General features: G+C 37.6%; 1 protein-coding gene across 3 annotated transcripts; it reads left to right on the forward strand.

Moving 5' to 3' along the window:
• The first annotated feature begins 4,589 nt into the window (after positions 1-4,589).
• LOC119981065 (transcriptional corepressor SEUSS-like) lies at positions 4,590-14,327 on the forward strand. 3 transcript variants are annotated; one of them, XM_038824039.1, is made up of 10 exons: positions 4,590-4,808; positions 5,902-6,943; positions 7,036-7,155; positions 8,600-8,648; positions 9,438-9,652; positions 9,763-9,831; positions 10,701-10,798; positions 11,740-11,833; positions 12,261-12,330; positions 13,076-14,327. In XM_038824039.1, exons 2-10 carry the CDS (start codon positions 5,939-5,941, stop codon positions 14,035-14,037), a joined length of 2,682 nt encoding a protein of 893 aa, XP_038679967.1. In that variant the 5' UTR covers positions 4,590-4,808; positions 5,902-5,938; the 3' UTR covers positions 14,038-14,327. The 3 variants fall into 3 exon arrangements, with proteins under 3 accessions (XP_038679967.1, XP_038679984.1, XP_038679976.1); XM_038824056.1 differs by lacking the exon at positions 4,590-4,808 and adding an exon at positions 4,880-4,986; XM_038824048.1 differs by lacking the exon at positions 4,590-4,808 and adding an exon at positions 4,945-5,078.
• Positions 14,328-14,699: the final 372 nt, after the last annotated feature.

Consider the following 14,699-nt stretch of genomic DNA (forward strand, 5'->3'; position numbering starts at 1 on the left):
CCGGACCGGACAAGTGGCTGGTCACCGGTTGGACCGGTCCGACCGGCCGGTCCGGTCCGGTTTTCAAAACACTGCCTAATACTGAGGACGAACACTATTTACACCATATTTTTAATTAAATATAACCTATTTTAATGTATTTTTAAATGATTAATGAGGTATATTTAGTTAAAAATGGGGTGCATATAATGCTCATTAATATTGAAATATATACGTATAATTTCATATTGTTCATGCAAAACATATGGGTCTCATTATTTCATATAATAAGACGAACGTACATAATTTCATATTGATCTTGCTGTATATGTGGGTCTCATAATTTAGATGAGAAATCCAATTGGCATACCATCTAAGTAAAGTGGATTACATAAAACTTAAAAGTGGTTTCAAAAGATTTGATTCGAACGAATTCCATTTATGGCCTTGGTAAGAATCATGTGAGGTGATGAGTTAGCTAATGACATTTTAGTTTTTTTCGTACTTTTGATATTTTGGTATTGATAATGAATGATCGATATAAATTTAAAATCAACCCGTCAAATTCATGCGTAATTTTTTTTTTTTTCAGAACAAACCGATCAAAAAATGTCAATTGACACTCATCGATGCCAACTCTCTTATAACATCATCACAAATTTAAGGTTGTGTATTTTTTTCGTTTTATGGATGTCAAATCCAATTGTCCTACCACCTAAATAGAGTGGACCACATAAAGTTTAACGGGGTTTCCAAAGATTTATTTGAACTAAATCCATTTATTGGCCTTGGTAAGAATCACGTGAGGTATTGAGTTAGCTAATGACATTTTAGTTTTTCCGTACTTTTGATAAAAGTAATGAATATTCAATATGAATTTAAATTTAATCATCAAATTAACGGGTAAATTTATTTATTTTTTTCCCGAAAAAACCGACAAAAAAGGTGACTTGGCACTCATCAATGCTAGCTCTCTTATGACATCATCACAAATTTAAGGATAAAATTATAGTATCAAAATAACATTTGACAAGTACACATCTTAGTTTCTCAACTTTCTTCTTCTCGAGTAGTGAAGGACATGCACAAGTAATTGACCTCAAATTGCATAGTTGTAATTTCAAGACATCAAGATATTATTAATTCTAACAATGAACATTGTTAATCAAGAAGGAAGAAGACAAAATCTAACAAACATTAATCAATATGTGTTGTTATATATATATATGTATGTATGTATGTATGTATGTATACATACAAGTTGGCATGTGAGAACAAGGACATCAAAGTTTTATAGTATGGGCTTGTTAGGTGGTGTTTTATTGGGATGTTTATAATTGGGACGTATAGCCGGCCACCATTAATAAGTGTGGTGGGTTAATTATTGGTTTAATTGTTTCATAGTGGATTTGATTTTCCTTAAACCCCCATCACTAACACATTTCCTACTAATCAATCAATCAATCAATCATAATCGTTATTCGTTAGTCGGCAAGAACATGGTTTTGCTAAAACTAGGTTTTCTTTTAAGTAAACAAAATTGGTCATTGTAATAATCGTACATTTTAATTGCAAAATGACATAAAGAATGCCATAAGCTCACATAATTAGATAATTACATTCTTCAATTCTAAAAGACTAATAAAAATGTAGCCCACTAAGTATGGGCCTTTTGGGCTTTCCATTGATCAAAACTAATCACTTTCCCCTATAATACTATGAATTTACGAAGTAAGCATGATCATATTTGGAAGAAAATAACGAGTGACTATGAATGTGAGAATTTTAATTTATGATAATAGTTTAATAATTTTGTATATATGAAGATTCATTCTCTACAATGGGAAACTAGTCGTTTCTCAACATTTTGGCGAGGGTGATTATTCTCCGTAATGGATAATAGAGGATGGAATGAGTTTGAGATTTCGCATTCTCAAAATCCAACCAAACAAGGGAAATGAGAAACCACATGTGCCGTAAAATTTAATCTCCCACCTAGCTAATTAGTCTAGTTTGAACATATGTATTTGTTGACGGAATTTTATAATGGATTGAACTTATAAACTTATCGTTGATTAGGGTAATTATCCATATAAGAATATCAAGTGTGGGAATTTAGTGTACGCCATCTATGTCAATTATTGTACAGCCGCCATGGACAATGTAGAAAGAATGTTGAATTCATTCCATGGTCACATGACTTTTTCATTTCACTCATTGTTTGGCATAAAAAAAAAAGAGTCTAAATAAGTCTCCTTTGGCAACTCTGGTCTTAGTTTGACATTTATCATTAAATTAACAACACACTTTTATTAGACTTTTCAACCCAATACACATTCATAATATTATCCATTTTGGGTTGTTATATTCCCATAAATACATCGGGCTCATACGGTTTTACTTTTTCAGGAGGTCATCCATCCCAATAGTGCTATCACAGAAGTACGCTTAACTGCGGAGTTACTGCATGCGAGATGTTGTACTCCAAGAAAATGCATTGTTGATGTTGATGATAAAAAACTGGATTTAGCTATATATGTTAAAAAAATTCATCTAAACCCAAATTATTAAACTATTATGTTAATTAATTAATGAAGACGACCTGGTATATATTTTGGGAGACAAGACAAAGGGAGCAGTCAAGACACATTCAAACAAAGGTACTGTGTGTGGATTTAGTGTACGTGGAACAAGTCTTCTGTATAATAAGTTGAATTTGGCAATAAATATATAAATATATAATTATATATATTTAGTGACCAATATTGAAACTTTATTTGTTTTGGACCTCTTCCATTATATGAGTAAACAGAAAATTCTTACCAGGCTAAAAAATTTTTTATGACATGTATTTAAATATGTTTTTAAAGAGTAAGAATTGAATATTATTAAGAATATGTAAATACTAAATACAGTCTACTGAAGCCAATAAAACTCGTATGACGCAATCCATACACACGGAATAGAGCAAGAGATGGCAAATTTTGCAATACAATGGGCGAAGTTATTAGAAGTATTCCCATGACAAGATAGAAACCCGAGATTCTATAAGATCCATTGCGAATTCCTAATTTATTTAATCTTTTAAATAATATTAATTAGTATAAACTTCTCCCACTATATATGTGTGTATATATTCTGGAAAATCAACCTACTAAAAACCAAATAAAGTTATATAACAATCATGCATGGTGTTGTTGAACCTGCATACACTAATTAATTAATGCAAACAAGTTAATCATTATATTCTAATAATCCATCTTATGATTAGGCCTGCAAATTAAAAATGTTTTTTTTTTTAAATTATTTTTTCCCTTTCTCTTGATAAACTTTTAAAACCACCTTCCATTTATTTATTTATTTATTATTATTATTTTTCTTGTGGGTTACCACATTGTGTTTTCATTAATGAAATATATGAAGGGCCCAATACATGTTAAAAATGTTGGGCATGATTGCATGATTCATGCTTAGAATATTACCCGAGTCATCAGTTGGAGTGAGAAAGGTGGTGTGTATCACCCTAGTGACTAGAGTTCGAATTTCCTTCCCCATTTAAAAAAAAAAAAGTTTCATGCTTGGAATATTAGTATTTTTTTAAAAAAATTAATGTGAATGCTAAATTATGAGAATATTGATTAATATGGGTTGGATGTAACATCATATGATGATGAGAGGTAGAGGGTTTCGTTTTACAGGGTCATTGTAAGCGTGTGGAGCCCAAATAGACTTATAATTAATCCAGGGGCAACCGGTCTCACACTGAAGTCCGAATTAACTGGGCCCAGTATTTTAATTGAGGCCCAAATCTAACTATCAGGCCTCTTTTAGTGACATTGTTGGACCACATTTGCTAACATCGAACGAGGCCCTAGCTCTTTAACCGGCCCAATAAGCCCACTGAGCCCAAATGAAAGGTGCATATTTGCCTACTATAGGCCCTAAGAAGTAACCATAACGACGTCGTTTAAACTAACTGACTTTCTATATATAGGGGTCACCATTTGGCCCGTGGACCTAGACCCGACGCTTTAGACAGGTCTGAGCTCCATTTTTGGGGATTGACCCGACCAGAAACCCAACACCTCAGATCAATTTTGGCTCGACCCGAGCCCCAAGCCCGACCCAAACTTGACTAGACAACATACATTATATGTATATATAATATGTATATAACTACATATATTATATATATATACACACATATACCTATACATATTTACAATGTATGTGTATATGTATATACATAATACATATACATATTGAACACATATATATAATATATTTCCTTAAAAAAATACATATATAAATATTGTAGAGTTAAAAGTCGGGTTCGAGACTCATTTTAAGTGTCAAGCTCGACCTGAAACCTGATTCTCAAAATCGAATCCCAGCTTGAGCCCGAAACCCTGCCCGATGCCGACCCTTATGACTATATATTCACCCATGCGCGCCCTTTTTAAAGGAAAGATTTTGATTTGACTTTACAAAATGGGAAAAAATTGAAAAATTCAATCGGATTGAACAAATTGTTGACGTCCGCATAAACATAGAGACAAAATTGTCTCCCTCTATTACATGGACCGAGTGTACGAACATAGTGAGAAACAACAGAGCCACCGAGACAAAAGGGCGAGAGGGTAATAAAAGCTATATAACTTTGTATTTATAAGCAGTACGAACGAACGAACGCATACCCATTGAAGAAGAAGAAGAAGAACAGGAGCTCATTCTTATTGGGAAAAATAAATTGCTGGGCCAAAACAAAAGGATTGTAGAAAAAGAAAGTCTTTCGTAGAATTGAAGCTGCAACTTCATCACTTTCGCCTGTAAGACAAAAATATTTGTATTTTTATTTAAAATCTGTACGGCCTTTTGTTTTGGGTTTTGTTTGTTTCGCTCTTTTTTTTTTTCCACCCAAATATATTCTCAGATTCTCTCCCGGACGACCCTTCGCTTCTGTGTCTTTCCATGTCAGTGTATACACTTCACTATATGCATATACATGTATGTATACGTGTTTGTAACAGTCCCTCTGTGGGGAATTTTCCATTATTTTAGTTGAAGTTTCAATCACTTTGACCGTTGTCTCTGTAAAGGTTGGTGTTTTTACTTGTATTCATGTGTGTTGTGATAGTTTTGCTTTTGGGTTCGTAGGCTGGGGGGGGGGGGATCGATGATTTCAGAAGTCTTAGCTTGTTGAGTTCTTATTTTTATTTATTTTTGGGTTTGGTTTGCTGCTAATTGGACGAAAGTAGGAAACCCTAAGAAAGTTGGGGGAGATTGTGAATATTACGGGGCTTGTTAGTTGTTTTTCTTTCTTTTAGAAGTTGACAAATGGGTGTAACTTTGTTTAACTTTGTTTCAATTTTCTCTATAACATAATGTAGCCCATTCGGATATGAAAAATCCATACTTTCACTTGGGGACGGGACAGATTTGCTATGGTTATATGCCCTTCTGTGTTTTTTTGTGCAGTTTTATTGAACTAGAACTTGAAGTGGGCTGATAAAACATGCTTTTAGTACACATATGTTGGATTTGGGCGGACTTTCTTTGTTGGGCTTCAATTGGTATCATTTATTATCAATTTTTGTAGATTGGCCTATGATTCTAATATTGTGAAAATTTAATGAGTGTCTCAGAAAATAGCTTCAGTTTATGGGGAATTTGAAATATATAGTGGTCGATGCTTGCATTTGTTAGTCACTGTTTTGTCCCATCTTCTGCCGCAACTGAGCTTTATATGATCAAGAGGAGAAGTTATCATGTTTCTTGATGAACAGTAACTGTGCTTCAAGCCATGTGTTTTAGAAGTTTTTCTGCTTCTGAATTAGCATAATTTCCAGTTTCCTTTGCCATTGCTCCTGTGCCGTAAAGCTCATTTGGATATCTGCTAATGTGAATTTTATCATGTGCTAGTTTACTTTGGCAAATTTTGTGACCTGGCTTTGACAAGATGCTGCCTTCCGGGCCGACAACACGAATTGGTGGTGCCCCGTCAATTTCGTCTTCTTTTCTACGATCAAACTCCTCGGTTTTGGGATCTCAAGGGGGTTCAGTGCATCTACAAGAAACATTCTCTTCTCTCATCTCACCGCAATCTCAATATAGCATGAGTTTGCTTGGAAGTAATCCCAACATGTCCTCTCTTCTCAACCAAAATTTTGGTAATGGGTCAAACACTGGGCTCTCTGGTTTGGGTGCTTTCCAACGCAGTAGTGTTGACACCACACCGGAGTCTGTAGCAAGTGACATTAGTTTTGCTGCCTCTTCATTTACGCCATCAAATGTGTCAAATATCGGTTCATCTCTCCAAGGTCAAAACCAGGAGTTTGCAAACAATGCTGGAAACGGTACATTGTTGGATCAACACCAATCTAATGTGCAACAATTTCAACAGAAAAAGTTCCAGCGTGGTCAACAGCTGATGCACCAATTCCCTGTTTCGAACCTCCAAGTGCAACAGCAACAGTCCCCATTCCAATCACTTCAACATGGGTCAGGGGTCATGGTACCGGTTAAGACGGAACCACAGTTAGTTAACAATTCAATTGGTCTGCAGGAACAATTGCAGTCATTGAGGAATCTTGGTTCAATGAAACTAGAGTCACAGAAGGACCAGATTGTTAGAGGCATGGGACCTGTTAAATTAGAGGATAGACATTCAGATCAAGCTGCGGTTTTGAAGCAACGGATGCAGCAACAACAATTTCTTCAAATGTCTAGGCAGCCCTTGCAAGCTACTGCCGCGCAGATGAATCTTTTGCAACAACAGCGCTTTTTTCAGCTGCATCAACATCAGCAGCAAGAACTTTTGAAGACATTTCCTCTGCAACAGCCCCAACTACAGCGGCAACCGCAAAATATGATTTCTAGATCTGCTGCGAAACCGGCATATGAACCAGGAATGTGTGCTCGGCGTTTAACTCAATACACCTATCAGCAGCAACATAGACCTGATGTAAGTGTTCGAGAGGAGAAGCATTTTTTTGTCATTTAGTTACCTTTTCTGTGAATTACTAACTTATTTATGGAGATGATGCTCTTTTGTAGAACAATAATATTGAGTTCTGGCGGAAATTTGTGGCTGAGTTCTTTGATCCCAGTGCAAAGAAGAGATGGTGTGTTTCATTGTATGGCAATAGCCGCCAAACAAATGGCATTTTCCCTCAGGTTTGCTCTCAATGAGACCTAATTGATTTATGACCGAAAGAGAATTTAACTTTTTCTGCCACTCTTTTACTTTTAGTTTTTTTTTTCTCATTTTTTTTGTGGTGGAGTGGTTGAAATGTGTGTCCTTTGTGGACCAATCTTCATGGGCTTTTATTGTTCAGCTTCATTTCCTCCTTGATGTAATCTGATGAATGTCTGCCGCTTATAAAATGTTAACATATTGGGCCCCTTGTCCAACCCCTTAAAAGGCCTATTAGGAGGTAGGAGGAAACCCTCATTTAAACCACACACCAGCCCTCTTTCCAACCGATGTGGGATACTCAACATCCCCCTCACGTGTGGGTTGGTCCAACTCCGAGAAGCCCACCACGTGAAAGCCCATCGCGTTGGACTGACTCCGATACCATGTTAACATATTGGGCCCCTTGTCCAACCCCTTAAAAGGCCTATTAGGAGGTAGGAGGAAACCCTCATTTAAACCACACACCAGCCCTCTTTCCAACCGATGTGGGATACTCAACATCCCCCTCACGTGTGGGTTGGTCCAACTCCGAGAAGCCCACCACGTGAAAGCCCATCGCGTTGGACTGGCTCCGATACCATGTTAACATATTGGGCCCCTTGTCCAACCCCTTAAAAGGCCTATTAGGAGGTAGGAGGAAACCCTCATTTAAACCACACACCAGCCCTCTTTCCAACCGATGTGGGATACTCAACATCCCCCTCACGTGTGGGTTGGTCCAACTCCGAGAAGCCCACCACGTGAAAGCCCATCGCGTTGGACTGGCTCCGATACCATGTTAACATATTGGGCCCCTTGTCCAACCCCTTAAAAGGCCTCCCTCACGTGTGGGTTGGTCCAACTCCGAGAAGCCCACCACGTGAAAGCCCATCGCGTTGGACTGGCTCCGATACCATGTTAACATATTGGGCCCCTTGTCCAACCCCTTAAAAGGCCTATTAGGAGGTAGGAGGAAACCCTCATTTAAACCACACACCAGCCCTCTTTCCAACCGATGTGGGATACTCAACATCCCCCTCACGTGTGGGTTGGTCCAACTCCGAGAAGCCCACCACGTGAAAGCCCATCGCGTTGGACTGGCTCCGATACCATGTTAACATATTGGGCCCCTTGTCCAACCCCTTAAAAGGCCTATTAGGAGGTAGGAGGAAACCCTCATTTAAACCACACACCAGCCCTCTTTCCAACCGATGTGGGATACTCAACATAAAAAAGGGACAAAAATTCATTCTTGAAGATTCACTCCCCTGCCATGAATAGTGATGTTATGTATGCAAACATTGTGTCAGGTTTGGTCTTATTTTCAATGGAAATTGGCAATTCTTGCTAAAATCTATTTAATGGATGATGAAAGTCTCACCTTGTAAGCTTACTTTCTTAGTGATATTAGAGAATTCTGGAGTTTAATTGCAGTATTTGCAGGATACATGGCACTGTGAAATATGCAATCGGAAGCCTGGGCGTGGTTTTGGTATGTTTTTCTTTTTTAATGAACTGTTCAACATTTTCAGTTTTCAGGAGTGTCTACTCTACTTACCTGAGTTTGCTCTGTTAAATAATAAGAGATATTCCTTGTACCTTTGATGATCGTATTTGATATAGCTTAGAATAAGTACTGATGACTTATTTAGTGTCAACTGGAAATGCTTTTACGTGCTTTGTTAAATAAATTTCAAGATGTTCTTTGATCAGATTGTGCATAATGGAAAACAAAATATAGCCTCTGTATTGTTGATTACTATTGAATGTTCAACTACGTACTAAGACATATAGGAGCTGAGAACTTGCGGTAACTAGAGATCCATAGATTCTGAAGAGATGGTACTAAAGAAGAAGTATGCCAAGATTGGTTATTAAGGAAAACAGATAAAGATGAGTGCTCTTCTTCATAACAAGTTTCATTTCCCTTTTCTTTTGCTGAAAAATGAACCAAAGACAAAAATGATACTTCTTGAGCTAAGTATAACATGATTTTTTTGAACGGAATTCGGAAACCAATATGTTAAGATGATAAGTTTAATTCTGAAACAAGACAGTCATTTTTGCTTAAAGAGCAGCCTCCTTTCGCTATCTTTTCAAGAATAATTGGAGTTTGCAATTTGTTGCAATCTCCTAAAACCAAAAGCTCCAGGTTTTTTGTGATGACTGGAAGAAGGGAGTTGAAAATAGTATTCGTTTATCTACTGTCACTTTTTATTAAATAGAGGGTTCAATGCAAGTATACAAATCCTCTTCTAATATGTTTGTATGTTGTCTCCAGAGACAACTGTGGAGGTTCTTCCCAGGCTGTTCAAGCTCAACTATGATAGTGGCACTTTGGAAGAGCTTCTCTATGTTGATATGCCCCGTGAATATCAGAATGAAGCTGGTCAAATTGTGCTCGATTATGCAAAGGCAGTGCAAGAAAGTGTTTTTGAACACCTTCGTGTAGTACGGGATGGTCAACTTCGTATTGTTTTCTCCCCTGATATGAAGGTTGATAAACAATTTTCCTCCTTCTTGGGGGGTGCACCTTCTTGGTGCCTCTTTTATAATTTTTTCCCCTCAAAAAGAAGACATAAATCTTGTTCACCTGTGTTTGCTAGATTTGCTCTTGGGAGTTTTGTGCACGACGCCATGAGGAACTTATCCCTCGGAGATTGATAATACCCCAGGTGAATAATCCAGGGCTTCCATTATGTATTGTGAATTCTTGTGTTCTTTTTAATAACTAGCTGGCTCTTAGCTTCTATGCTGGTTAACTTGTTTTGATTAGAACTTTATTTTGATGCCATGTTTTATTTTGTGTCAGTAATATGGTTGAGATATCCTTTAACATGACTTCTGTGTGCGCATGCGCTACATTGGATGGAGAATTAATGGTTTCTGCGTCAATAGTAGGATTCAGTTAATTGTTGCCCCCAGGCCTATGTGTATGGGTGCACGCCCTTTGGAATGAAGAAAATGATTTTTACAAGATTTGAAAAATGTACCATGAGATTACCCTTGTGGAGCTGCCATGAGCTTTTATCTTGTGAATTTCAACTGTCATGAGGAAAGATCAGATTTGATATTGTGAAATGCAATTTGTGTTGTGATCACGAAATGATGGAAGTAAAGCTCGCTTATTGATCTTTTAATGACAAAACTGTGAAGTGCTCTTCTTTTGTTGTCTACAAATCTGCCAAAACTGTACTGTTGCCCTGCATTGGATATCTTCCTAAAATTAGTGTAATCCTTGTTACTATCATAGTCTCAGATGCCTGCTCTCATAAATTTCACATCTTTTATATACTCAATGAATTCAGAAATATCACAGAACATATCTAAATTTTTAAAATTTTCTAAAATATTTAACTAGAATGAATCAATCTCCTGACAGAAGAAAGAAAGATCTAAGTTCTAGGGAATATTCATGATTTCTAGAGTATCTTTTATATGCGTGTATTTTATTTATGCATGCACAAGTGTGCGTGTATGTGTAGGTGTATATTTACTCATCATGTGTCTAAGGACAAGTTGTTCAAATTTTTAATTCTCTCAGGTAAGTCAGCTTGGAGCTGTGGCGCAAAAGTACCAAGCCTCTGCTCAGAGTGCATTATCCAACTTACCTGCTCCCGATCTACAAAGTAACTGTAATATGTGAGTTGTTCGCATGGGATTTACTAGTTAGTTAGGTTGATGGTCATCCTTTTTCTTTCATGTCTTCAATGAAGTGCCATGTGCATCTTTAAATAGTTCACAGTATCCTTTTTCTTTCTCCTTAACCTTTTGAAATGCTGAACCTGATAAGCACAGGGGATGCTGCTTCTGAGTTTCTCGTCTTTTGTTTTGCGTGCAATTGTGCATATATGTCTCGGGCCTCTTGTTGTACTTTTGATGGACAAACAAACACAAACATATAAGATGGACGCATATGTACTTCTTTGACTTGGGAATCAAATTTTAGGTGCTTACTTGAGACAAGGTCATGATATACTTTTCTTTGCTATCGTATTGTTTGAGGGTTCACTCTCATGAGTGTTATCTAAACTTTGTTTGAGGCCTGTTGATTGAGTGCCTTATGCTATGCCCTCTAGAAATGGCTTTAAGATAATTAATATAATGCAATCTTGCCAACTCTAGTGCGGATCATGAAATAACTCAACGAATTTTATGCCTTTGGAGGAGACACCACCATGAGTAAGAGCACCCAACGTATTCGTGATGTCAGATTGCTCTTTCCTTCACGGAAGAGTTGGATCGGGAGAAGCCTGTCAAGATTATTCATCTTTGCTATTTATTGAGTTTTTTTTTTTTTATTCTCTACAAATTTATTTCAATATCAATCATGAGTTACTGTGGCACTTATTGTTACACCCAAAAACGAGCCATTAAGGCTCAATGGGGGATCAAACAACCTTGTGATAATTGCATTCTCGCACACCACCTCACGTTTTGTTAATTATCTTCTTTTTTTTCCTCTGTCACCTTGCAAAGTACATATTCCATGTCATGATGGTTAGTGAGCTTGTATGGCATATTTATTTCAACTAATGATTCTTGGTTTACTTCTATTTATCAGTTCATATTACTTTATCCAGGTTTGTTGCATCTGCGCGTCAGTTAGTAAGAGCTCTGGAGATGCCTCTAGTAAACGATTTAGGATACACAAAGAGATATGTGCGGTGCCTTCAGGTATTGTGGAATGCAACTTTCTAATTTTCCACTTGGCAATTCTGAATATGCAGGACATCTGGGCAATAACATTCCTTCTATTTCTGTACTTTGATCTGTTAGTTTAGGGGATGACTTCAATGTCGTTGTGGTCAAACGGCTATGACTGCAGTTTATCACAAAATTTAGTAAATGTCTTACATTTTTGGTAAAGATTTCTGTAATGAAACATTTACTTGTTTTTAGATAATTGTGACCTGGCTCAAATTATAGAGACTTGGGACTTAAAACAGCATAACATTATGTTCATTTTGTTTCTAACATTGTTGGTAACCGAGGAGATACAGATCTAAATTCTTTTATATTTTTGATATGGAATTTGAACTTAGTGGCTCGACTGTTGGTTTAACTAAAAAGTCCTTTACATTTTTTGCTCGGTGAATTTCAGATATCTGAGGTGGTTAATAGTATGAAGGACTTGATTGACTATAGCCGGGAGACGGGAAAAGGACCAATTGGTAAGTACCAAGTTTTAAACATTTCTTTCCTTCTCCAATTCTTTTGTCCTTTTGGTGCATTTAGGTTTATTCAATAATTCATAGTTTTTTTTTATAAAGTTTTGTTTTGGCAAAGACCTATCTTGTTAGTCTGCATGGGATAGAGAGGGAGGTAGAGTCTGCTAATTGAATGAAACAATGGAGTGACGGCGTGACTAGGACATAAGATTATTTTGTTCTATTTGATTTGTTAAGATTAGTTACTTTGTCATTCAATGACATTCCACTCCTTTTATATATATGTTAACATTCCCCTCACGTGTGGGCTGGACAACTCCGATGGCCCAACACGTGCACAACAAACGAGGTCCACACTTGGGGCAATAATAAATGGGGGTTTAAATTGCAAGAGCTAGTGTTTGAACTCAAGACCTCTCGCTCTAATACCATGTTAAGATTAGTTATTTTGCCATTCAATCCAATAAGTTAACTTGTTGCTTTGTGGCGTTTCACACCTTTTATATGTATTCTAACATGATTAATAAAACTGTTCTGCATCTTACCTCACCAAATAACCTTCCCACCCTCACTGGAACCTCCCTCCTGTTTGAGAAAAATCTATAATAAGAAAAGAAAATGAAAAGAGGGGAATCAACCTTTGCACTTCAAATTTCTCTGTTCTCTTAGAAAGTTCAGTTGCCATTTTATTTGAGTAATGTAAATGGTTGCTGATGTTATATTACGAGTTCATTGTTGTCTTCTCCAGAAAGTCTGGCCACGTTCCCTCGCAAAACCAGTAGAGCGTCTGGGCTGCTTACTTCTCAGCAACCTGATGAAAAGCAGCAAAGTAGTGAACAGATCTTTAACAACGATCATCATTCTGCACAGGCAAGTACAATGCAGCCTTCTACAAGCAGTGGTGTTTCAAGTGTAAGCAATTCACATGGAATGGCATCAACCACAACTTCTGCCACTACCATTGCTGGGCTTTTACATCAGAATTCAATGAATTCACGTATTGAGAACCAGATGAACAATCCTAGTAGTCCTTATGTTGGAACCCCAGTTCAAATCCCATCTGCAGGGTCCTCGACTACTCTACCAGCTGCTCAGCCTAATCCCTCTTCTCCCTTCTCATCTTCTACTCTGTCATCATCGAACAATCCCAACCAGATTTCACAAAATGCATCAACAGCATCAGCAACCACTGGCCACATAAACTCTACAAGTTCAGCAGCACCAATCCCGGTTCAACAGTCGTCTCAGATAAATGATTCAGATCTGAATAAACCCCCGAGCTCCTTGGAGAAATTGCTTCAAGAAATATTGAACTCCCCGCAATTTGGCGAAGCAGCTGATGCTGCTGCTCCTTGTAATCCTGCGGTGAATAACGCAAAGCGCTTGAAAAGGTGTAGACAAGAAGGCCAGAATTTGCCTACCAGTGGCAATTGCTTAGGAGGCAACAGTATAGCCAATAAAAGTTCTGCCATCATGGGTGGAGGATTTGGGAACTTGGGCGTTCAGAATGGTCCGTCCACGACAAATGGCAGAATCGGAGCTGCCATGGGAAGTAATCTTGCAACTCTTGCTGGTAGGGTAGGGATGCCATCGATGCATCAAGAGGCCAGTATCAATAATCAGCAGCAGGAATTGGCTAACCGGTTCCTTAATGGTATCGGAGCAATGAATAGCTTTAACAATCTCCAGTATGATTGGAAATCTGCCTGAAGATGCTGATTAGTGATTATATCTTGCTGATACTTTCAGGGTGGCTACATGTCTTCTCATTGGATGTACTGCTAGTGATGATAGAATAGAACATGATCATGGCGTGCGCCGGGTTTTGCCCGACACCGATTGAGAGCTCTTATTCAGTTACAGGATGGCTTAAATTCCGAGTTCTCAAAGCCTTTCATTCTACATTGCTTAATTTCCATCCCTGTTTCTCTTCATCTGAAGTGTACTGTTAACTCAATTATCAAAAAATTCGACTTTTGACAAGTCTGGAGATTTAGACATTTCCGGGAATGTGGGCGGCCCATTGGACTGTCGTGGCCCATTTAGTTAGTTCGTGGGCCAACTCCTAAGTGAACTCTTGCTGTACCGTGCAGTATGTAACGTGCGCATATCAACGGCGGGCGTATTTTAGTAAAACCCAATTTCTTAAAATTTAAATTTAGTATTAAAAAAATATTATTATTACCTTTACGGCTTTAAGCCTTCGTCCTCGTTTTTTCACCAACAAAGAAGACTATCACCACCACAACCACCGCCACAGGCGACGGCGTCGTTTCATAGCAGATTCAGACGATCCAGAGACTTGTGCTTGTGTATGCAATCGTAGGGCCATCACACTTTGTAAGCACAATTTGAAATTCAAAATCTCTTTC

This window comes from Tripterygium wilfordii, chromosome 2 (genome assembly GCF_013401445.1).
Source record: "Tripterygium wilfordii isolate XIE 37 chromosome 2, ASM1340144v1, whole genome shotgun sequence".
NCBI lineage: Eukaryota > Viridiplantae > Streptophyta > Magnoliopsida > Celastrales > Celastraceae > Tripterygium > Tripterygium wilfordii.